The 25,635-nt window shown below is 37.3% G+C and overlaps 1 protein-coding gene across 1 annotated transcript in view; it reads left to right on the forward strand.

The window, feature by feature from the left end:
* grid1a (glutamate receptor, ionotropic, delta 1a) overlaps positions 1-25,635 on the forward strand; it is a 344,907-nt gene that overhangs the window by 296,069 nt on the left and 23,203 nt on the right. The window contains exons 6-9 of the mRNA XM_067367779.1: positions 5,985-6,158; positions 13,090-13,251; positions 13,413-13,532; positions 23,086-23,187. Coding sequence (XP_067223880.1) covers positions 5,985-6,158; positions 13,090-13,251; positions 13,413-13,532; positions 23,086-23,187 — 558 coding nt within the window. The remainder of the gene's footprint in view (positions 1-5,984; positions 6,159-13,089; positions 13,252-13,412; positions 13,533-23,085; positions 23,188-25,635) is intronic.

Raw genomic sequence — 25,635 nt, forward strand, 5'->3', positions numbered from 1 at the left:
TTGTTTGATGTGTTGACACCAACAGAAATTTCTACATAAAACAAAAAAGAATCAGACAGTGTCTTTATACAGAGAGAGTGAGAGAAAGAAAGAAAACTTTGCTTTTAGTTTGGTTCTGGGAGTACCAGAGTCATACTCCAGTTTTTTACAGCACACTACAAGCTTTTACAAAAGCGCTCAGTCTATCTCTCTGTATCCCTCTACAGTGCTCTCTTCTATACAATAAAAGTGGATGGAGGCTAGGAGCTGTTAAGCACCAAGGATGATCCACCATACAAGCATAGTAAAATTAGGACTAGTATAAAACATTTCTAGTCTTCTGGAACCATATGATACCTATGGAAAAGAGAAGCTTAGAAATTCTGCTAAACATCTCCTTTTGTGTTCCATTGTGGCAAGAAAGTCAAACAGGTTTGGAACAAGCATGCCACACGAGTCCTATAAAGTGAAGCCAAAGCGTCTCGATTGCCTCCAGGTGGATAGAAGCAGTATAGGTCATAACCCCACCCTCTCCATGTATTCCATGTGAGACTGTGAGACAAACTAAACAATTAAAGGGTTAGTTCACCCAGAAATGAAAATTATGTAATTAATGACTCACCCTCATGTCGTTCCAAACCCGTAAGACCTCCGTTCATCTTCGGAACACAGTTTAAGATATTTTAGATTTAGAAGTAGATTTAAAGCTTTCTGTCCCTCCATTGAAAATGTATGTACGGTATACTGTCCATGTTCAGAAAGGTAATAAAAACACCATCAAAGTAGTCCATGTGACATCAGTGGGTTAGTTAGAATTTGTTGAAGCATCAAAAATACATTTTGGTCAAAAATAACAAAACTACGACTTTATTCAGCATTGTCTTCTCTTCTGGAATTCTTTCCATTGAATTGATTCCATTGAATCCTTTCATCTGTCAGCGCTGGTAATGCACTTTTACGTCACCGTGGTTGTTTTTGGCGATGAGGACATCCGTGACATGCACACTTACGCACCATTTTAAAAAATATAGCAATACCAAAATTCAAACAATGTAGAATAGCTTGAATACAGCGTGCGCCTCCCTCAGACTGTAAACGAAGCTCTGGTGCACCAGATAACACGTCAGCAGCGTCTTACATCAGCAGCGTCACTGCGGAGTCGTGAACCACACTCTGGAGCAGAAGGGGGTGGTAATGCACCAATAAGCTGGGTGCCAACTGCCGTAAAACAGGAAAGAAGAAGAAGCTGAGTCGTGAACACGAATTGACAACAGACCCGGAAGAGTAGACAATGCTGAATGAAGTCGTAGTTTTTGTTATTTTTTGGACCAAAATGTATTTTCGATGCTTCACAATGTCGCGGATGTCCTAATCACCAAAAATAACCACGGCGACGTATAAGTGCATTACCAACGCCGACAGATCAGAAGGATTCAATGGAATCAATTCAATGGAAAGGATTCCGGAAGAGAAGACAATGCTGAATAAAGTCGTAGTTTTTGTTATTTTTGGACCAAAATGTGTTTTCGATGCTTCAACAAATTCTAACTGACCCTCTGATGTCACATGGACTACTTTGATGATGTTTTTATTACCTTTCTGGACATGGACAGTATACCGTACATTTTCAATGGAGGGACAGAAAACTCTCAGACTAAATCTAAAATATCTTAAACTGTGTTCCGAAGATTAACAAAGATCTTACGGGTTTGGAACGACATGAGGGTGAGTCATTAATAACATAATTTTAATTTTTGGGTGAACTAACCCTTTAAATTACACTTCAAATATTTTTTTCCAAAGACAATTTCTGTCATATTAGGCAGTTTTTATCACGCTGGTGTTTGTTTAAGTGTTCGTTCTTTAAAAAAGTTTGGTTTTAGTTATTTATTTGATGCTATAAAAATGGGGGTGTGACATCATAATTGACAGCTTCACTGAGTGAAGTAGTCACTGAACTGAGGCACCAACAGACTTTTTTCTGGATCTTCACGAGGTGACTGGAGCTTTAACTTTAATTTCTACATTTCCATAACTGTTTATTTCACACAACATAATGAGCTGTTCTGAGTTTTGGCGGGACATTGATATCGCGGCTCTACTTCATGCTCACTACTGCGCAGACTCGGGCTCCAAGTTCGCTACATGCAGACTCTCCAAGTTCACTACTGCAGAATTGATTTGCTTGTGCCTCAAAACAAAGCAGACATGAAGGTCAACACAATAACTATGAACATAAATGAAGCCTCTACGGTTATCATTCATCAAGGTCTCATGGCAGATCGTTTGGTATAGGTCATTCATTTTGAACTGGATTTGGTTTATTAGTGTTTGAAACACAAAGTCATGTTTCATACAAATGATTCCTAGTATGCATGTACAAAAACAAACATAAAAAGGATGCTAAATAAACACTTTTACTGGAAATAACTGAACTGAAATATTGAGGGGTGACATTTTGACTCTGATTTCCCTGTGATGTCATTGTAGCATTGTTTCATTAAGCCCCTTTTGCACAGATGTGTCTTCAGCTATAGTCAGGGGGCGCTGACCTTTATTAGATGCCAGAACATTCTCTTACTGTCACAAACACTTGAAGTTTAATTAAATGACAGATTTCATGCAGCATGTTCAGGGATTCAAACATCTGTGGTGATTTAATTACAGACAGTGACATCAGAAGTCCTGAGTCTGCTTAATGTCACCTTGATCAGTTGATCAGTAAAACATTTTATAGTCATGAATAATTAATACTTTCACCTAGGACTTGTATCAGAGATCATTTATATGTTGGGCTGGGCTGTTTTGATTAATGTGTCTGGAGGTTATTTGTGTACTCCCAGCATTCTACTCCATGAGTCATCTCAGCACTGTGATCTCTGCTTTTTATCCTGCTACTGTACCTTTTTTTTTTTTTTTTTTTGTCCAAACGCCAACTGTTAGACTGCTGCCAAATTTATAGAAAGATATTTTGTAAGTTCAAAGTCACTGTAAGACCCAAACGTACTACATTTATAAAGGTCAGTGAGTCATCTCCTGTGTTGATTCTTAGAGAACAGAGAGACTATTTAAACCTACAGTAAAGCAGAACAGTTTTGTGAGAGCATGAGGAGTTTTTGTAATGTGATCATTTGACATGTGCCATTCACTGGCCATATCACAATTCAATATGCAAGATATGTAAGATAAACTGCTGTAAAAAAAAAAAAAGAAGAAGAAGAAAGAAAGAAAGAAAGAAAGAAAGAAAGAAAGAAAGAAAGAAAGAAAGAAAGAAAGAAAGAAAGAAAGAAAGAAAGAAAAGAAAAAGAAAAAAAAAAGGGGGGGGGGGGTCAGTAAGGTATTTACACTATGTCTGAGTGTTTAAACGTACTCTTTGATGATAGTGAATTCCAAACAGATAGCGTGTAGGACTCATAAAGCCCTAGATAACCAAAGGTTGTCACACATCCACAGCACGACGCACATGGTGGGTCTCAGGTGATGAAACATGCTTAAATTCAACACAGAGAACCAGTGTTCCCTCTAATCTTGTTTTCTTGCTGAATAATAATATGAGAGCAAATTGAAGCATTTAAACTTAGATCTATTAAATCATTTCAGGAAGCGTTTAAAGTACACTACACACTACACCTGTGGTTGGTGTGTAAATGTAAATATGTTTTGTTACTGTGCTGGTCATATTCATTATTTCAAGCCACTCTTCTTAAAAAAAAAACAAAAACAATAAGACTTTTTTTTTTCTCGTGTCTTTGCGTTTACAGTGTCTCTTCTATTGATCTCTTTTGTGCCGCAACTATCAAAGTATTCCAACAGCGTCTGATCATTCTCTTTCTGTGAAACCTGTAAGTTGCATTCACCGGTTCTAACCCTATAGCAACAATAATGGTTCGGTTGACCCGAACACTGCAATTATTTCTTAATCACTAGAATACAATGAAAATAACTTTTCCAAGATATTTTGCGCCTGCCTTCTGCACAGCATTTTATTTTTTCTACATTGGTGCGACATCAGAAGTGCAAGGCCATGGGAACGTTGCAGAGAAAACTTCAGATCTTTTACTAAACTAGAGAACATTTATTGTACCTCAGGTAAAGCTGATGTTCAAGAAATGGTTCAGTCTCAGTTTGCTTATCTTTAGAAGTGTTTTGGCTTGGGTGCGGTGTATTCTCAGAGGGACCAATCCATCATTGGTGTCATTATTTTTCCTTCATACTGTATGTTGTACGTCACATTCCTATTGTGGGAATAGGTTTAATTCTTAACTCCCTGAGGCTTTAGCTTTTCCAGTGTGATTTTATGAATTGCACTCAAAGATTATATGAACTAAACTATATGCTTTTACATTTTCAACAGACAGGCTTTCATTTTCTTATTTTTATCTCTTAAGTCTGAGGCTCTTCTGACTTTTGATTGTTATGTTTTAATGCTAATGCATTATGAAACGATATGTATTGTGAAAAGTGCAATGTGAATTGAATCGAATACTCACTTCTGCTACTCTGACCAGCAAGAGATTTATGCATTTATGTGTCACATTTTTGTGCATTTCAGCATTCCCTTGGCCATGTTTTCTTCCCTTATTTCAGCAGACATATATTACTGAAATGTATTTCTTTATTAACACCAATATTTGATTTTATTTATTGCTTTCTGAAATATATTTTGTGTGCATTCCCATACTGCTTTTTTGTTGTTAAAAAAATCACGGTCCAAATTCATTGCCAGCACTGTTGAAGAAAACTGCTTAAATCAGCCTTAACTGGTTTACTGGTCTTGGCTGTTTTAATATGGCCTAGCTGTAGCTGTAAGGACAGCAAGCCTCCCAGCCTGACCAGCTGCAAAACCTCTCTAAAACCAGCCAAAAGACCTGCAAAGCAGCAATGTAAGCTCTTTTAATTTGTTTTCTTTTTCTTTTGCATTTTTTTTCACAATCACTGCATTAAGACCACACACTTCCTGCTAAGCTGACCAGCACAAGCCTCCTTGTTTTAAATGGCTATTCAGTCTGCACACTTTAGCATGTTTACACACTCTAAAGGCTGAAATACACTTAACAGCTTTTGCTATGATTGACACTAGTTGCCAGAAGTCAGAGCCAGTCTGTAGATTTTGTGCAGTCAACAGGTTTCACAGAAAATTGCATAGTGTACGTGTAGTTTCCAACATTGCATGCTGTCTCATACTGAGTATGTACTACATTTGAATTTAACCTCCTTAAAAATCATGTCCTATATAGTATGAATATGGGTAGTACGAGTGAAATTGAGACGTACTACATTCGCCACATTTTTACTGTTGTGTGAGCATCAGTTGCATAGCTTCACCATTCATAAATTGTCTCCGGTGGCCTCATGGGATAGTACATTTAGGTTAAAAAAGGTTAAAAAAAAAAAAAAAATCTAGGATATCCAGGGACTTTTTGCCTACTGTTTTTCAAATACTACAGATTCTGTCATACTACTCTGCTGCTGTACTGTTTTTTGCATACTATAGAAAAGTATTGATGCAGTGTTTGGGATTTTGAGCCGATTTTAAAACGCACATTGTTTTCATTTGTCACACATCTCCTAGCAAAGAGGGACACATTCCTGTACAAGTTTGTTGTATTTGGAATGACTTGAAAATCTGGTAGTGTGTGATACTGTCATTTTGTGCATTATTGTTTTTCTTTATAACCATTTACTGTAGTAAGTCAGCAAGTATGATGCCTAAGTTTTTAATTAATGAAGAAAAAAATAAACCAGTCTAAGTTTTACAGAGGTTTTAGTCACTTGTAGATCAGCTAAAAACCAGAACTTAACTTATTTTCTCAGTGGGGATATTTAATGCTTTTGGACTAAAGCAGTGTTTTCTATTTGCTGGAACAGTCCTTCAGCCAGGGGTTTAAAATGTTTGTTTGGTTGTTTTTTTTCTGGCAGTAGGTTTTAATATGCCAGTCTTCACACTATAACATGGTGAATGTGTTTCTCTCTCTCTATCTCTCTCTCTCTCTCTCTGAGTGTAGGAAGTTAGTGACACAGAGATCATGGAGCTTGTCCACAGCGCTCTGGGCCGGATGACAGTGATCCGGCAGATCTTCCCCCTGTGGAGGGACACCAACATCCGCTGCATGAGGAACAATCATCGTATCTCCTCGCTGCTTTGCGACCCACAGGAAGGATACCTGCAGTCTCTGGAGGTGCGTATCTTTTCAAGAGCGCAGGGAATTTATACGTATTCGTCAGAAAGAGATTTGCAGGTCAAGGTCAAATCAGGTAATCTTCAATGCAGTCTCAGCCTCAGATGGCCTATTGTAGTATAATCTATTTCAGATAAACCCGCAACCTAAACGGCATATAAAAACAAAACAAATCGCAGACAATCTCTCGAGTTGACCTGAAGTTCTGACTGCAAAGCTATCCTCAACAAAAATTAATTTTTTTGCATAGAGCTGCTGAAAGAGGTATGATTTACAACAAGAAATTTCAAATCTGTGGCCTTTTGCGAAAGGTTACATTGTATCCATAGTACATTTAAGATACTTGGCAGCTGCTTTATTGAAGCAAAGGAGTTCAGTGCATTGATTTGCTCTAGTAGCTCAAGTCTGAACTTCTCTGTAATTGTCCCTTCATTACAGCTTTGCATTTGCAGTTCTGTGATGCTGCATAATGAGTACAGTAATTGTCATGTATATTTTCTTGGTTGTATCGTTTAATTTTTCTAGAATCTTAATTCAAAACACGTTTATGCATGACTGATCCAGATCAGCCACTGTGCCCTGATGCTTTTACCCTTTAACAAATATTATCTTGTTACGTCACAGACGGCTGTCGAATCACAGCACAGGAACCGCTGGCACAATCAGAACTCGTTACGTATTTCTGAAGGAGGGACTTCATAGGTATACTGTAATTGTGAAAACATTCCATTCCCGCTTACGCAACATTAAAACACTGTATCTGTTTCTGGCTCTATGGAAACCTTGTTTGGGTCTTAGAATCCATTTTCCCATTTTTAGAGCAGATGGCAAATCCATGTGTCTTTTCTCTGGGGCTCAGTGTCTCAATAATTCATGAAGAAAGAGGGTTACGTACCAGTTAATGCCAAAGAACCACCACAAAAGGACAAATCAGTCCTTTAAAGAAAAGAGGAGGAGATATGCGAGATGCTATGAGCCGAGGGGATGCCTCCATTAGTGCTAACCATACAGTGCAGGTTGAAAACAATGAGAGATTGGATCTTTGCTGTGGCAGAATGGCTGTTTTAATTAACTCAAGAGGTTGCAGCATTGTGATTCTGAGCCCTCGGGCCACTGGTCTCCACGCTCCATGCTGACAGTTCACGCAACACTGAATAAAAGCTCTGTGGGTGCCATGCTTTTCTGCATCTAATTGACGTCTTAATTTTGTTGTTTTGTTTTATTCATTCAGATTTAATGCTGGTGTCATTGAAATTGTTCCATACTTTAAATGATTACTACTAGACATTAAGTAACACATTGACTGGTTGCATTTGATCATGTAGTGTCTTTTTATTTGTTATGGATGTTTGTTTGTTTGTTTGTTTGTTTGTATGTAGATGGTTTGTATGTAAATGGTTGGAGAAAGAGTTCACATTAGACAGCAAAGGTGACAAGGTAATATGACAAAACAAGAAAATGCAAGGAAATACAGTGCTAGGAAATGTCATAAACATGCAAAATATAGTGTGGGGAGTGAATTTAGAGTAGGGGACGCTATTACAATTCAAACTGGTAAATGGAAAACTAGATTTCCACAAAAATATTAAGTAGCACAACTGTTTTCAACATTGATAATAGTAAGAAATGATTCTTGAGCACCAAATCAGCTTATTAGAATGATTTCTGAAAGATCATGAGACACTGAAGACTGGAGTAATGATGCTGAAAATACAGCTTTACCTACATATAAATAAATTACATTTTAAAATATATTTAAAAAATCTTTTGAACGGTTGTGTAATTTATATAAAAAAATAATTAAGGTAACACTTTGCAATTAGGTTCATTGGTTAAACATTAGTTAATGTATTAACTAACATGTACTAACCATGCAATACATTTGTTACTGTATTTACTAATCTTTGTTAAGGTTAGTTAATGAAAATACAATTGTTCATTGTTTATGTTAGTTCACAGTGCATTAACTAATGTTAACAAGATTTTAATAATGTATTAGTAAATGTTGAAATAACATTAACAAAGATTAATAAATGATGTATAAGTGCAGTTCATTATTAGTTCATGTTAACTAATGTAGTTAACTAATGAGCCTTATTGTAAAGTGTTTCCATAATTAATTTATTTATTGTTCTTTATATAATTCTTTGTCATTTTCATGCACCTGTTTAGTCACATAACATATGTGAATATCAGCCTGTGAATAATTCAAAAGTAAGCCCATGAGAAAATGGTCAGATTTAAAATCATGTACTTCCTTGTGTCTGCACCAGCTAAGCAACTGACATTAAAAGGAATGTAAATGCTAACAGATAGCTTTCTTATAGACCTCTTTGATAGTGGAGAGAAAGTCACTTCTCAATGCGTTGAATGCATTGTGGTATCAGTAATTCTCAGTGAGCAACATGCTGGTTTTAAAACAAGTCATTTAACTGAGTTAGGAATCATACCAGCTTGCTCTCAGTCACACCGAAGCACACAGAGCAGTTAAGTCACCGATTCATGTTATTTGTTACTTAGTAACTGTGCGAGTCTTCACTCTATATCAGTAGTAGGCTATTAAAACAGATAATATTTTTCACACTTGCTGGCTTTGACTCATAATTCCACAGCCTCACAGGGCTTTTGAGCCCTTAAATCCATGTCAAGTATATGTCTGACTAATCGGACAGCTGGCAGGGCCTTCTGAAGTCTCTTCACCACTTCTTAGGGGACGAATGAGGAGCATCAGTGATCAAAACCATGTGACCTTCTCTCACGGGCTCATTAGCATTTTCTGCATTCACATAACTCTACATGAGCAAACAAATCATGCCTCAGCTGCAAACCCTGACAAAACTGAATGCAGTGTGAGGGAGAAGGGTTGTGGATAAGGTTGCCAACTCCAGCAGAGCAAATAAGGATTACTCTCCATTTCTTTATACCACATATGGCACTTAAGATTTTAGTAAACCATTGGTGGTAAGTTGACCGTGTAATAAACTGAAATAAAACAGTCACAGCTGTACTCCTGCAGCTTTATATGTGTATACAGTTATGCTTGACTGAATTAAGTGCATTTGAGATCACTTTGATCTTGGCTTACTGGTATACAACTTCATTGCATCTGCTGTAAAACGAAACAATTTTTAATTTGATTTTAAAGTGTCCGTACCATTACGTACAGTTGTGGCCAGAATTCTTAGACCCCTTCATAAATATGATCAAAGATGACTCTAAAAATAAATCTGCATTGTTTATCCTTTTGATCTTTAATTTATAAAATTAGCAAAAATCTAACCTTTCATTGGAGGAAAATAATTGAAAGTGGGGGGGAAATAACATTATGAAAGAAATGTTTTTCTCCAAAACACGTTGCCCACAATTATTAGCACCCTTTATTCAATTCTTTTTGCAACCTCCTTTTGCCAAGATAACAGCTCTGAGTCTTCTTCTATAATGCCTGATGAGTGGAGAACACCTGAAAGAGATCAGAGACAATTCCTCCATACAGAATCTCTCCAGATCCTTCAGATTCCCAGCTCCATGTTGGTGCTTCTTCCTTCAGTTCAATCCACTCATTTCGTTATGGTTCAGGTCAGGGAACTGGGAAGACCATGGCAGAAGCTTCATTTTGTGCTCAGTGATCCATTTTTGTGCTGGTTTTGATGTTTGTTTTGGATCATTGTCCCGACGGATGATCCAACCACAGCCCATTATAAGATTTCTAGCAGAAGTGGTCAGGTTTTGATTTTTTATCTGTTGGTATTTGATAGAATCCATGATACCATGTATCTGAACAAGTTGTCCAGGACCTCCAGCACAAAAATAGGCCCACAACATTAAAGATCCAGCAGTATATTTGACCGTGGGCATGGGGCACTTTTTACCCATGTGTGCACCAAACCCATCTGGTGGGTTTGCTGCCAAAAAGCTCTTGTTTTAGTTTCATCTGACCATAGAAGCTTGTCCTGTTTGAAGTTCCAGTCTTGTCTGACAACTGAATATGCTGGAGATTGTTTCTGGATGAGAGCAGAGGATTTTTCTTGAAACCCTCCCGAACAACTTGTGGGGATGTAGGTGCTTTTGATACTTTTTTTTAGGCTTTCTGAGATTCAAGACTCAACTAATCTCTGCAATTCTCCAGCTGTGATCCTTCGAGAGTCTTTGGCCACTCAAACTTTCCTCCTCAGCACACATTAGGATGATTTAGACACATGTCCTCTTCCAGGCAGATTTGTAACATCTTTAGTTGATTGGAACTTCTCAATTATTGCCCTGATAGTGGAAATGGGGATTTTCAATGCTTCAGCTATTTTCTTACAGCCACTTTCTATTTTGTGAAGCTCGACAATCATTTGCTACACATCAGAACTATATTCTTTGTTTTTTCTCATTGTGATGAATGATTAAGGGAATTTGGCCTTTGTGTTTCCTCATGTTTATACTCCTGTGGAACAGGAAGTCATGGCTGGCCAATTTCATGTTCATGATCACCCCGGTGAGCTAAAAAAATTTAAATATGAATGGGAATATACTTCAGAGATATTTTACTCATAAAAAATTCTAGGGGTGTTAATAATTGTGGGCAATGTGTTTTGGAGAAAAACATTTATTTCTTAATGTTATTTCCCCCCCACTTTCAATTCTTTTCCTTCAATGAAAGGTTAGATTTTTGCTAATTTTATGAATTAAAGTTCAAAAGGATAAACAATGCAGATTTATTTTTAGAGTAATCTTTGATCATATTTATGAAGGGGTCTAATAATTCTGGCCACAACTGTGTACATCCGTTTAGCCTCTGCCTGCACTCTTAAAAATAAAGGTTCTTTATTGTGGTTCCACGAAGAACCTTTAACATCCTTGGAACCTTTCCAATACACAAAAAAAAAAACATTATTGTATGTTGTGTACATAAAAAAAAAAGCAGTGTTAAAAAATAGTTTTTTTGCCAGATTCACAACAGAAAATGTGAAATGTAAAATGTTTTGATCACAGATTGTGATACAGAGGCCAAAGTTCTTTGAAGTTAGCGTTAAAAAGGGAATTGCAATTTCCTTTTCTATTTTGACAGATGTTCTTGAATGAGAATAAATGTAGGATGGGATTTGTAAAATTTTTAAAAATGTTAACATTTTTTACTTCTCCCATCCCTCTCTTACACTCTTTCCTCTTTCAGTCACGCCTTCATTTCCTCTCTCTACGCATTGATCTGCTCATAAGTGTGTTGTTTTGTCAGGATCACATGTCTGAGGGGACATTGAGTTTGGCCGTGCGGCCCCCATACTCTCATCTCCTTGACGATAACAGCGCTGTCGTTTAGGGTGTCTTTTCTCTCTCCAGGTGTCGCTCAGCACGACAGCTGCTCTCTGCAGGGGCAGAGTCATGCGAAAATCTCCTGCAGCGCTCTTTCTTTTCCTCTTGCTCTCTGTCTCAAAGAGACAGTCAGCAGACACATTCACACACCCAATCTGTCTTTCACAATTTTAGTATGTAGTCTGAGCGTTCAGCCCTATTCAGCTACATTTTTAAGTGTTTTTAAATTAAGGCTGCCCACACAATGGAGAAACTGACAGAGTGTTTGACAGTAAACAATGCACAAGAATGGTTTTGAGGGTATGAAAACAGCCATCAATTTGCAATCAAGCAGAAATCTGAACGGGAACTCTCATTGGTCATTTGATGCTTGTATCTTTGGTTGCATGATGAAGTACTTCACTTTCACAATCCCTTTATAACTTTGAAGTCAATGGATTTACATTGTTCTCTGGCATAAACTCTAGCATGTATGCACCCTTATTAGGGACTGAGTGCATTGACATACAACAAAATCCTGATAACTATTATAAAAGCCATGCTTACGATATATTTAAATTACTAAACAGATATCCACACAAGACATATGCACATTGGATAAACTGTAATGTTTAAAAAAAAAAAAAAAAATCAATGTATGCTGATTGGGTTGTGCTTAGACCATTTATAATCTTTACCTGATAAAAGAATACAGTAAAGGGAAAGTTCACCCCAAAATGTAACCATTTACTCATCCTTATGTTTTTCCAAACAGTAGTCATTATTTATCTTTTAAAGAACTTAAAAGTAGAAAATGTAAAAACGTAATATGTATTGGATTGGTTTCGATGAAATACAACCTGAAATTTAAGTAATTGTATAGTAAAATTGCTGTCTCCTCTATTTCTTTCCTTTATGCCATCCAGCACTTCACACTTCAGTCTGGTGGGTGGCATAAATTCACATTTTTACGTTGGTATGCCATTAAAGGCCAGAAGAAGCAGGCTAACATGTGCCAGATATATTATTGTGAGATACGAGGGTCCGTGGCTCTACCATTGGAGAAAGTGTAACGCCTAACTTGGATCACATTAGAGCCTTGATGTCATTGAATTTCACTCAGAGTTGTGCGACGGTCAATCACTGTTTGCGTATACCATAGAAATGAATAAGAATTGCTGTAAACTGAATCATACTTGTCACACAATTGTCTGTGCGTTTTCTTAGCATTTTTTTTTCTGGTGTAAACTCTAAAAATAGATCAATTCAAAATGAATGTTTAAGAGCAAATATGTTAAAGAATAGCCGATAGGCTGTTGATTCATTAAATAATAAGCCTCTCCTCCATTGACATCCATTAAAAAAGCAGCCTCTTGTCTCCTTCCCTGTATACCACAGCCTTAGCAGGCATTACGCTTTTTTCGGCTAAGGTTGCAGGCTTACCTTCAAGTGGCTTTGTATCCGCCACCTACTGGACTGGAGTGTGAAAAAATTCATTAGGGTGAGCAAATGATGACAGAATTTTAGTTTTTGGGAGAACTATCCCAGATGTTTACATAATCATATGCATTGTCAGGTTGTTAAGTGTAACTTGTGTGAGATTACAAATTACATATTTCAAATATAATCACATTTGTTTGGTGTATGTGTCTCTTAGGTGTCTAGTTTGTACCTGTACGACAGTGTGCTGATGTTGGCCAATGCCTTCTACCGGAAGTTAGAGGACAGGAAGTGGCATAGCATGGCCAGTCTGAACTGCATGAGGAAGTCAACCAAGCCCTGGAACGGAGGCTGGTCCATGCTGGACACCATCCAAAAGGTCTAAAGTCACTTTACAATTAATCTCACTTACACTTAATTCGATCTGGTTCAGTTATCTTAAGTTCACCCTAGTACAGTTCAATAGTGTTCAATAAAACCAGTCTGGTTTGAATGATGAATTTCTTTCTGAACAGAAGTCTTATTTGTTGTTCTTTTCAGGGACGGATTTCTGGGCTCACTGGTTTAATGGACTTCCGAAGCAATGGAGCGAACTCTCATGTCCAGTTTGAGGTCCTGGGGACCAGTTACAGTGAGACGTTTGGAAAAGATGTAAAGCGGGTGAGTGGAAATCTTGTGGAAGTTATAAATAATGAATGACATAAGTTAAGATTATTTTAACAGCACTATTTGGCATGTTATGGGGAAACCTGGCCTGTAATGCAGTGATTTCCCAAAGCTTTCTCATCTTGGTTGTCGCTTTGTTCAGAAAAAGGCATTGCATGTGTTTTATACTAGCGCATGGGACATTTAAGGTATAAAAAGGTAAGTACCCCCCAAATAGCACAACAGTTAAAATGACATAGAACCACCACTGGGACACTATACGGCATTCTGGAGACTGTCCTTTGTTTTTAAACCCCCCCTCTGGAGATCCTGGATAGACAAGCATAGGATTTTGCACCGATTTTTGCCGTAATGCCAAACGATTTTGTTGTTGCTATTCTTACCCAAACTGTTGTTGCTATTCTTACCATTGTCTTTATTTTATTCCATATGATCTGTCCGGAAATGCACACAAACATCTGATTCTTTTGCAAAGTTAATCTGTGGTACATGCATTGTAATTTTTTTATTATTATTTATTTAATAGAACTGACTGTTACATGTTTCACTGTTCCATGGCAACAAAGTGGCCTAATAAACCTGGAGCAAGCTATACATTAGCATTCCTATTCATCTAAATGGCTTTATTTCAAAGTTAGTGCAGTTGCAGTTATTTAAAAGAACATTCAGTCTGTTTTTCGTGGGCGCTCAGTTTGAGTTCAGTTCTGGAAACATTGTTTGAACCAGTTGCTTGGGCTCTATATTAGAACCATCGGTCTATTTCACGAAGATGGGATAGGGTAGTACTTTATTTGTTGTTGGTAAATTTGTGTTGATGAAAATAAATGTTGATGGTACTTTATTTATGGTAATACCTTTTTTTTCATAGTATACATAGCTTTTTGTTATTATTTGTGAATGGTCTTTAATACAGCTTTTTGCCTGTATAATTTTGTAATTATGGCATCATCTATCAAAAGGGGCTAAGGTTACCCACCAAAACACTGACCGTGGGCATAGAGATGAAAGAAAAAATAGTCAAATTCATTCTTAGAAAAGTCAAATATGTCTGGGTAAGAACAGAGCACCTTTCTGGTGTAGTGTATTCTGGGATCATTAGCTACTCCCAAAAAAACAAAAAAAACTTGACAGGAGAAAATAAGTGGACTGTAAGCAAGATGAGCAAGACAGACAGATGGACTGAGAAAGAGAGTGACAGAATGATGGGTCCTGCTGTGTTTTAGACATGAAGACACTGATATGGAACATGACCAAGATACTTTAACACACACTGACAAATAGCTCAGAGTTCATTAAATCTCACAACAACACACACATTCAAATGTAGCCATCAGAGCTGATGAATCTATTGCTTCTTTCTCTCTCTGTCTGTCTCTAGTTCTCTTTCATCTCTCTGATGCTCAAGCACTCATACGCACATGCTCGCAGGGCAGTGGAAGTGCTTTGCGCCATGTGCGGCTGTGGTCATTAGCAGGGCTGCCGGGTCTATCACACACCAAAGAATCCCAGTCTTGTTGCCTGGATATTAGTGAGTGTGTGAGTTGAACGCGACCATTCCCTCTGGCAAGTAACACAGAGAGCTAATGACTTTGCATACACACACACACACACAATTAGCACCCCTACTGTCCGTTACACTGACAGCTAATAAACACACACATGTCCTGTTGCCCATCAGCATGAATATGCACCCTCTGCTCTGATCTCTTTTTAAAATGATGTCTCCTCCTCAAGGCTCTCTGAAGCCATATAGAGGCACTCTGCACATCACATGATACTCTTCCTTCTGTTTAATCTTTCCACTCTCTTTTTTATATGTATTAACATATAGCCATGTTAGTATAAAATGCAACTCACAGTCTAAAAATTCCATCAAATTTTCACTTAAAATTGCTGAAAATACAAAAATTAAAATTGTTTAAAAAACAAAAAGATAAAATTCTTATTCATTCTTAGTCATTTTTCTCACAAATTTCACAACAGTAACACTATATTTATAGTGTATTTATAGTGTATCTATATTTATATGTATATATATTCCCACAAATGACTAATCAATATGAACTGAGCTGTGCAGATACACTGAGAATTTCGCCTGACAAACCAATGCATGATATAGAGCAAAGAAATGTGTCTAGTATATTAGATATTTGGAATGAGGAGGTTATTTTTCAGCCAGACGTCGAGAGGAATCTAACTCCATAATGAAGATGGAGATGCTATTCTCTCTCTCTCTCTCTCTCTCTCTCTCGCTCTCTCACACATTCTTACCAATTCCATCTGTGTCTCTGCCGCTCACTTTCTTTTAATCTTCTCTTTTCATTAAATTGTCTCATATGGCGTAATCCAGAATGGGAAGCCGAGCATCTTACCCAAGATGGATCTGCTCCCAGTCCTGCTCAGAGCAGTTTAGCCCAACATCTCCGTGTGGGGAGCAGGTGCTGAGAAGAGAAACCTCTAAAAGGTTGACAAACTTGACAAGCCACTGACTTAATAAATTTGAATGAATAGTTTAGTGATATCGTATTGGCAGTAATGTTAAATGGATTAATTCAGTTCTGATGCATTATTCAGATTGACAGTGAGAGGCAGGACATTTTTAGTGAACTAGATTAATTCAGCAACTTAAAGGGTTAGTTCACCCAAAAATGAAAATTCTGTCCCACTTTATATTAAGTGGCCTTAACTACTATGCACTTACATTTTTAATTAATCATTTGATACAATGCACCTATTGTGTACATACATGTTTTTGCATTGTACTTATAATTTAAAACACCTGCATGAAATTACATCTGTAATTAATTTCTGTAATTACATTTTTAATTATACTGTTGACCCATCCTTTACACCTTACCCCTATCCTTAAACCTACCCATTCCACCAAAGCTTTCCCTAACCTTTCCTGTATCCCACCTCAATAGCAGCAAAAGTGTTTTGCAATTCAATATGAACCCAATAAGTACATTGTACTTATTTTTTGACGTAAGTACATAGCAGTTAAGGTCACTTAATATAAAGTGGGACTGAAAATTCTGTCATTTATTACTCACCCTCATGTAGTTCCACACTTGTAAGAACTTCATTCATGTAACGAAGCCTCGTTTACTGAAATCACATGACTTTGGCAGTTTGATACATGATTCGTTAAGCTTCGAAGCTTCATGAAGCAGTGTTTTAAAATCATTAGATATTGTTGGATAAAGTTTTTATTATGTTTTGTTTTTTTTGTTTTTGGTGCACAAAAAGTATTCTCGTCACTTCATAACATTAAGGTTGAACCACTGTAGTCACATGAACTGTTTTAAATACATCTTTAGTAGCTTTATGGGCATTGAAAGTGTTAATAATCTTGCTGGCAATGCAGGCCTCACTGAGTCATCGGATTCTATCAAAAATATCTTAATTTGTGTTCCAAAGATGAACGAAGGTCTTACAGGTGTGGAACGACATGAGGGTGAGTAGTCAATGACAGAATTTTCATTTTTGGGTAAACTAACCCTTTAATCATTTTAGAAAGTGAAGGGAGGGAGAGAAGGACAGACGAAAACAAATAGCAAGTCAGACTAGGCAGGCACTGTCACTTTCTGTCCTGCACATGCTGCTAAAAGATAAGGCCAAAGTGAAAGCAACACACATGATCTCATGCCTGATCTTTGTGAGTGACGTCAGGCTAAAATTGGGTCTCTTGAGCAACACGGTGTATTGTGTTTGAGTCTAGCCGAGCCAACCGTGACCTCTGCACAGTTGCCTGAGCAGTTCCCATGGCAATGGGTTGACCGGGGGTTGCAGGTGAATCTGGGAGGGAAAAAAAGCCTTAATGAGTCTCTGTCCACCTCTGTAAGCATATCGTGACAAGGCATACAGCTGACCTCAGGGGTCTCAGAGGACGCTTGTGCCTTAGCTTGAGAAAAAGCAGGGCAAAACCTGAAATGTGCTTTATTTATCTAACACGTAATATGCAGTAACACCATATACTGTATGCAGTATAGTCATTATTTTTCTCTCTTTTCTGTGTCTGCTTAATGTCCTTCCCACCTGTTTTTTTTTTCTTTTTCTATTGTTCAGTCTGTTCATCATTTACTGACAGAAGTACAGCTCCACAAAAGCTTTAGATATACTATTCATAGTATACCTGAAATAGCACATGTAATGCAGATTAATTCACAGGCTTTTAACAGGAATAGAGACTAATGGATGGCCTTGATAAACCTTTTATAACAGTTTCCAACTTAGACAATAATAGGTTATACATATTTAATAACAGGTTATACATATATGTATTTCCTCTGCCAATCAGATTTGACATCCTTTGTCAGTCCTGCTGTAATGAAATCCAATCCGCGTCTTTTGCAGCGCCTCGCACATGAGCACCGCGTTTTTAAGACGCCGTGTCAAGTTAAAAGAATTTTTACACTTTTACACGCAGCGCCACTCATCAATGTCAGTTCCAAAAAAGTGGACCAATCAGAAGAACTCGGAGGCGGGGCAAGCGCTGCGAGTTGGCATGACAACTGTTTTGTATAATGGAAACATGGCGGAGGAGGTGCTCATTATTATCTTATTTTCTTTTTTTCCGTCAAAACTTGTATCTGTAAATTCTGCAGTTTGCCTATTTCTATTATTTCTGTTATTGTCGTTTTTGCATCACGTCTCAAAGGCACGTCTCGAGACTCGTTCGATGCTGCACTTTTTTTAAAACCACTTTTAGACACAAAGACGCGTTCTGTGTGAACGGTCCCTAAGGCATTAATATGTGCTTAATAAGTATTAATAAGTATGAATAACAGCCAATATTCTAGTAATATGCATGCTAATAAGCAACTAGTTAAAAGACCCTAAAATAAAGTGTTACCGCTGTTTTACTGTATTTTTGATCAAAGCTAAAATGATTGTTGATAAAAAAATCAACTATTTTTTTTTTTTTTGTAAAATGATAAACACATTTACAAATTCTGCAAGAGATTCTGTAAACATATGTCCACTGTAGATGGTTTGACTATAGTTTGTTTTTCTTTTCAACAGATAAACAGTCCTGTATAATTGATAGTAATAACATAGTTTTAGTTCTTTATCTCTATATAAAAAAAGCTGCTGATACAGTTTCAGTTTAAAATAGATCTCATAGAGTAAATAGTCAAAAATTGTAACAATTTAAATATTTCAAACAATAATATATATCCATCATAATCTGTTTAAATTGGCTCAGTGAGTTGAATAAAAAGCAGCACATATGTGACAGATATTTTTTTCTGTGTATTTTGATAGTGTGATGATGTAGAGAAGAGGTGAATTTATCACGTATGAGAGTGAGAGTCTCATTTGATTTGATGAATGGTAATGAGTTTCTCTCACAGACTCAATAAAGAGGCCAAAAGACATCCCGCTCTCTCTCTTTCACTTACCAATCACAGAAACAGCAGCTTGCAGAATCATAAAAATTCAACGGCTTCATGCAAAAATAACTTTTAGCTTCATCTTTCCACCTTAAAAGCCTCTCTCTCTCTCACTCTCTCTCTCTCTCTCTCTCTCTCTCCGTCGCTCTGCACGACTCGGTCTCTCATACTGTTTCCTACTGTACATTATTGTTTGTGTGTAATCCTCTCTCTCTGGCTCTTTGTTCCTCTGCCTCTTTCCACTATGTGTTCTCAAGTAGAGACATCAGCTCTCCAAGTCACAAACTATAAAAGCTGTAAACTTCTGCCGCACAGACCTTTAGTCTTGACAAAATGTTCATGTCTTCACAGGCGAGATTCTGCTTGACTTGTAGCACTAATATTATGAACAAGAGATGAAAAGAATGAGAGGCTAGAGAACAGCACAAACCAGCTCAGTGTCTGCCAGTATAAAGCAGCCAACACAACACTCAGCAAAGAGAAAAGACAGTCAGAGATGTATTATGTAAATGCTGAAAAAAGGAAGCCATGATTTCAGTTTGGTGTCTGTAAACAGGATGCTTCATTCATATTGGAGTAAGAGGGGTTTTGTTGATGTTAATGGGCTTTCTGTCAAAGTAAATGCTGGGTACTGTGACATTACTCATCTATTATGAATATTTGCTCCTATGGTTAAAGGAACTGTTGACTTAAAAATTACAGTTATTTTGTTTTCTCACCTTCATGTCATTTCTATTTTAGCCATATTTCTACAAAATTTCTTCTTTTGTGTTTCATGTCATGTAGGGTTTGAACAACATGAGGGTGAGTAAATAAGGACAGAAAGACATTTTGAGGGTAACTGTTGCTTTAAGAGACACATGACACTGAATTTCAGTAAGTGTGATTCTGCACACACTTGCAGATGATAGAGAACTCTTTTGTGCTGTGGCATAGATCTGGCTTTCAAGTGTTCACTGACAGAACATCTCCTGTGGACAAGCCATTGCTCTCTTATCTCTGTCAACACCAACCCACATGATTAACTATTTAACAGCAGGCAAAAGCTAAAAGAGAAAATTTGGGGGGAAATAAAGAATAAAACCCCCTGTCAAAAACAGGGCAGAGAGAGAAGATGGAGGGCTTACTGAAGTGTGTATGACAGAAGAAATCTCATCCTTACAGCTCTCTGCAGGCAGCTGAACAACTATAATTCTGATTCAGCTTCAGTCCAAAGTAAGACTGCAGCACTTGATTAAATCACACTATTCACAATTCAGTCTCAACATAGTATGGCAAAATATCTTCAATTTAAAAAAAGAAAACTGTGATAATCCCATACCACAGAGCCAAATTGGCAGAGGTGAGACCAGACGCACTATTGCGAATATGATATTGCTTTTACACAACAGTTCAATAAACAAGAAGTTAACATTAAGTCACTTAGATTTTAGACACAATATTGCCAGTTACTTTGTCTATTTTCTTTCAGGTAATGAAAAAAAGATCCAAATAAAGTTGAATCAACTTTGTTGCATGTCTCATAGGAACACACATTGTGTCATTTCATTCCTGAAAGTGTTTAAACAAATTGCCTATATGAATGGTTAAATAACTCGCTTATAAAGACATTAACTTGTTTCATTCCATGAATTATCATTTTTATTAATGAATCACTTGAATGAATGATTCAAAGGACTTACCCATAAAGACAGTCCCTTGTTTCATTCCTGAATGATTCAGTGTTTTTTAATTAATCGCTTGAGTGAGTGATTCAATGGCTCACTCGCAAAGAAAAGTTCCTGAACAAATCACTTGAGTAAATGACTCAAATGAATCTCTTATAAAGACTTGTCTTCCTTGTCTTTTATTGCGACCTATGGGTGTAACCTGCAGTAAGAGATACTTTTAATGCACTAAACAAAGAGAAAATGCTAAAAGGATTTAATAAAATAAGCATTGCATGATTTCAAAATCCTAGCAAGTTATCATGCCATTTTTTCCCTTTCATTCTTTATTTCTCTATTCTTCCTGATTTTATTATATTAAATAGTTATATCTTGCTCGTAAAGCTTTCTGAACTGAACCTGCTATTATGGATGAGGTAGGGGCTATTATTATGAGAGGGATTGTGTATTGGGCGCAACAGTGAAGATATATGACACGTGTCATTAGGGCAGGTGCTGTAAGTCTCTGTCATCCTGTCACTCACAAAGGACCGTGGGTTCAAATGCTGGCCAGACAAGAGACAAGCATGATTTCAGGGTCAAAGATTCTTCATTTCAAAATGTTGGTGCAGTGGTCTGCTGAATCAATCACAGCGGAAGAACGGATCTGGTGGGATATTGGGATTATGATGAATGGCACTGAAGTTAAAGATAGATGCATCATGGTTTTCATCTTGAAGTGAGGCACTGTGTTTTACAGAAGTGCTGTCATTGTTCATGGGGGGAGAATATAAGCAGTTTCCTTTTGTCTTTTCTACACTGGCTCAGTGACTGGCTAATATGCTGCTAATGTGATGACTCATATTCAAGATAATACCTTCAAAGCTGGAAATAGTGTTTGTTCGTGGATTAATATAGAGATACTGAAAGAGAATTCTTGCAGAAATCTATACTGCCCAGCCAAAAAAAAAAAGTCACTGTTTGAATTTAAATAGCCAAATGCTTAAGAGTCTGTGATTGGATCATTATTACAGTTTGACCAGAAAGATTCAGAGGGCAGGTGAACATTTGCTTGGTATTTATTCCATAAAGTATTAACAGATGGTAGTGAGCTACAATGAATCATGTTTGTATAGGTGCATAGATAATTTCTTTAGCGTAGGCCCCGTCCTTAGTCTGAAGGATGCGGGGGATGCAGATTCTGCTGATCCTGTCTAAAGACGAAGGCAGGGACGGAGCCTACCCCAGATGGATGGACAAGGCCAGCCTGGTGGTGGTGGGGAAGATGGAGGGGAGCGTCAAGGTCAACTGCGAACGGGAAACAGAGAGTTCTCCAGGTGTAAAGCAGTGATTGGCCAGACCTATTAGTATGAATGTATTTTGTGGCATTAAAGTCTTCCTGGTAGAACTTGCGCTAAAGCTCTCATTTAATATTATGTTTCTAGCATGTTATATGTCTGGCAATGAGTATGCAGCTTTTTATGTAGGAAGACGTATCATGGCCATATTCCAGGATGACAATGTCAAGATTCATCAGGTTTAAACTGTAAAAGAATGGTTGGGAGGGAGCATGAAGAATCATTTTCACACATGAATTGGCACCTCTGAGTCCAGACCTTGAATTCATTGAAAGTCATTGGGATGTGCTGGAGTAGACTTTACTGAGTGCTTGACTCTTGCATTGTCAATACAAGATCTTGACCAAAAATTGACACACCTCTTGATGGAAATAACATTGCAACAGTAGGAAAGAGATAGGAAACATTAGGAGAGGAAAAAGTGTTCCCACAAGGCTATGGCTTCATCAACATCATCATAATATTTCCATGAAAAAATGTGGTTGATTTATTTATTTTTATTATATATATGATTAAATATAAATATATATGCACATTTAGGTAAGTTTAAGTTTTAGGTTTGTTTTTGTTGTTGTTGAAATGCACATCATCTTGTTTTTAGTCACAAAATATGCATATATATATATATATATATATATATATATATATATATATATATATATATATATATATATATTTTGTGTGTGTGTGTGTGTGTGTGTGTGTGTGTGTGTGTGTGTGTGTGTGTGTGTGTGTGTGTGTGTGTGTGTGTGTGTGTGTGTGTGTGTGTGTGTGTGTGTGTGTGTGTCTGCGCTTGCGTCTGTGTTCCATATTGGTTTTAAAAGAGAGGAGGAAAATGTGACAGCTGTTGCCTAGGTGACCACCTCGCATGCATACATGACCATTTTCACCTGGGAGTGTAACAAAAGCACAAAACCACTGAGATGAATCCTGTAAGAGCTGCTCAATGGTGAGGGGTCTATCATAGACAAATTAGTGTTTGGGGACAATAACTCAGGTTGTGTAAGGTCATCCCTGGCTTTCAGCAGCTGTCCAATTCCTCCTGAATACTCTTTCTCTCTCTCTCTACATCTCCCTTTTCTTTGCAATCATTTCTGCCATCTCAAACTTGATCAAAGCTCAATCACAACCTCTTCCTGTCTTCCAGCTGGCGACATGGGACTCTGATCGTGGGCTAAACGGCAGTCTGAGGGAGAACCGGGCCGAGCACGGCATGCAGGGAGTTACTCTGAAAGTGGTGACCTTACTGGTGCGTATTTCAGTGCATCTGATTCAACTCCCTGTATATCCAATCAATGTCTTACTGATGTCAGGTTGCTGTACAATTATTGTAAAATAAGAAGCATGATTTTAATACAATAAGTAGGACAAGTTCCTGGAACAGCAAGTCATGTCAAGCATTAATGTCCCCTCCCCCTATAATGGATTAATAATGAAAGAATATTGTTTAAACCACTAACCCCATTCCTAAGCTTAAATCTGACTCTTAAATAGGAATGTCATTCCAGGGCCAGCAAGGATAATGATGCTCTAGTCAATTCCCTGCAGGTTATGATCGGATGGAGGAATGTTATTCTAGAAATAACAAGAAATGTTTTTAGTTGTTTAAGTGATGTGAAACGCATAGAAACATTCCAGTATCATTTTAGAGTGTCATCACAGATAAAAAGGACAGTGTATCATGAAAGAAAATTCTTTTTTCCTGAGTTGCCATCACAGGCTGCATGCAATAACATACACCAGGACCAGAGTAGTACATTCATGAACAAATAGCTTTTAAAATTGGTTCTTTTTAGATAATAAAAAACATATACTGCAACGATTGTAGTTCTATTCATAAACACATGATTCTTCTGATCTGAAACTTTTAATGAATCGTTCAAAAAGTCTAACAAACTTTCTATACTTTTATGGAAGATTATTTCTTAGTATACTTGAGTTTATCATTTTATAATAATTTCTTTGTTATAATAACAAGAGATGCAATTTTAAAATATATGACCAAATGTGTGAAAAAAATCAAGTAAAATTTAAATTGAAATCAGAATTGAATTGAGAGCTCAAGTCAGGAAATGTTGCAGTAATATATCATGGCTCACAATCACATATAGTTGTCATAAACAGTATGTTTCCACATGTTTGTGCTGTGTGGTTTTTTGTCTTTTCTCTCATCAGACATCAGTACTTTAGTCATGCAGACTCTTTTCGCCAGGGATTCCTTTGGTGTTTGCTCTTTATTTATTCTCCAGTCTATCACTGTTGTGCTCTCTCTGAATACTATTACAGTTCACTAGCTTGAGCCTGAGATATTTCAGCCATCTGTGTTTGAGTGCACAGGGCCTGTTTCACAAACAGTCAATCTTGTTTGGTGGCAATATGCCTTACTGCAAATTGCCCAGGTGAATTTAGAGAGGTAATTTCTGTCTGATGAGGCATTGCACGCTTCCCCGGTCACAGTGTAACAGGTCAGCTGAAACACTTCATTTAGATTAACCTGAGACCAAAGGGTCCCAGCTGTCACTGGTAAAAGTGTCACGTCAGCCGATGCTTTGAATGTGACAGAGAGCCGATCTGACCACAAGTCACGACCTGAACAGACGGATACACCACAGAAATAAGGTTCACAATCAGTATTAAATCTTTTATTTGCAGAAATATATCCAAATATATTAGTCAGACTCTCTGCTTCCCCTTCAAATGAATAAATGATAAGATTCAATCTAAATCTGTCTGACACTAACGCTAAATAATGGCAATGTCAGCTTTTTGGCCTGTCCATTACTGTCAAGATGCTGTGAGAGATATATATGAATTGTGGGAAAATAAGACTCAGAAATGTTTGAAAACCTCTACAAATGAATCCTCTTGTATATACTGAGAATAAGATCAAACACAAAGTGTGAGACCGTTCAAAAGTTTGGGTTTAGTACGATATTTTATTTTTTAAAGAAAGAAATTAAAGGTGCTCTAAGTGATGTCACACGTTTTTAGGCCAAAACATTTTTTGTCACATACAGCAAACATCTCCTCACTCTCCACTAGCTGCCTGTCCCCTGAACACACTGTAAAAAACACGGTCTCTGTAGTCGCCACAAGCTCCGAAAACGGCAATAAAAACAAACTGGTGCAGCCTGGACCACAAATTATAATAAACATGCTCCAGCCAATAACCAACAAGAATGATTTTAAATGCGCGTTCATGACTGTTTCAGGAAGCATGGAGGGGGTGGGAGGGTCTAGCTAGCCTCTGTTTTGTTTGACAACACTTCGAACGTCAACAGGAAGTTACTCCACCCAGGATCCCTTGGAGAACCTTTAATACTCTTTAGCAGGAATGCATTAAATTGATCAAAAGTGACAGTAAAGACATTTGTAATGCTACAAAAGATTTCTATTTCAAATAAATGCTGTTCTTTTGAACTTTCTATGCACCAAAGAATCCTGCAAAATATTAAGTAGCACAACATAAAAATGAGAACCACTAAATCAGCATATTTGAGTGATTTCTTGAAGATCGTTTGACACTGAAGACTAACGTTTTGATGCTGAAAATTCAGCTTTGCATTACAGGAATAAAAATATATTAAAATGGAAAAGACTTTGAAGTTTTTACTGTATTCTTGATCAAATAAATATAGCTTTGGTGAGCATACAGGCTTCCAAAAAAAAAAAAAAAAGTAAAAATCTTACCAACCCC

Source organism: Chanodichthys erythropterus, chromosome 18 (assembly GCF_024489055.1).
Source record: "Chanodichthys erythropterus isolate Z2021 chromosome 18, ASM2448905v1, whole genome shotgun sequence".
NCBI classification, from domain to species: Eukaryota; Metazoa; Chordata; class Actinopteri; order Cypriniformes; family Xenocyprididae; genus Chanodichthys; species Chanodichthys erythropterus.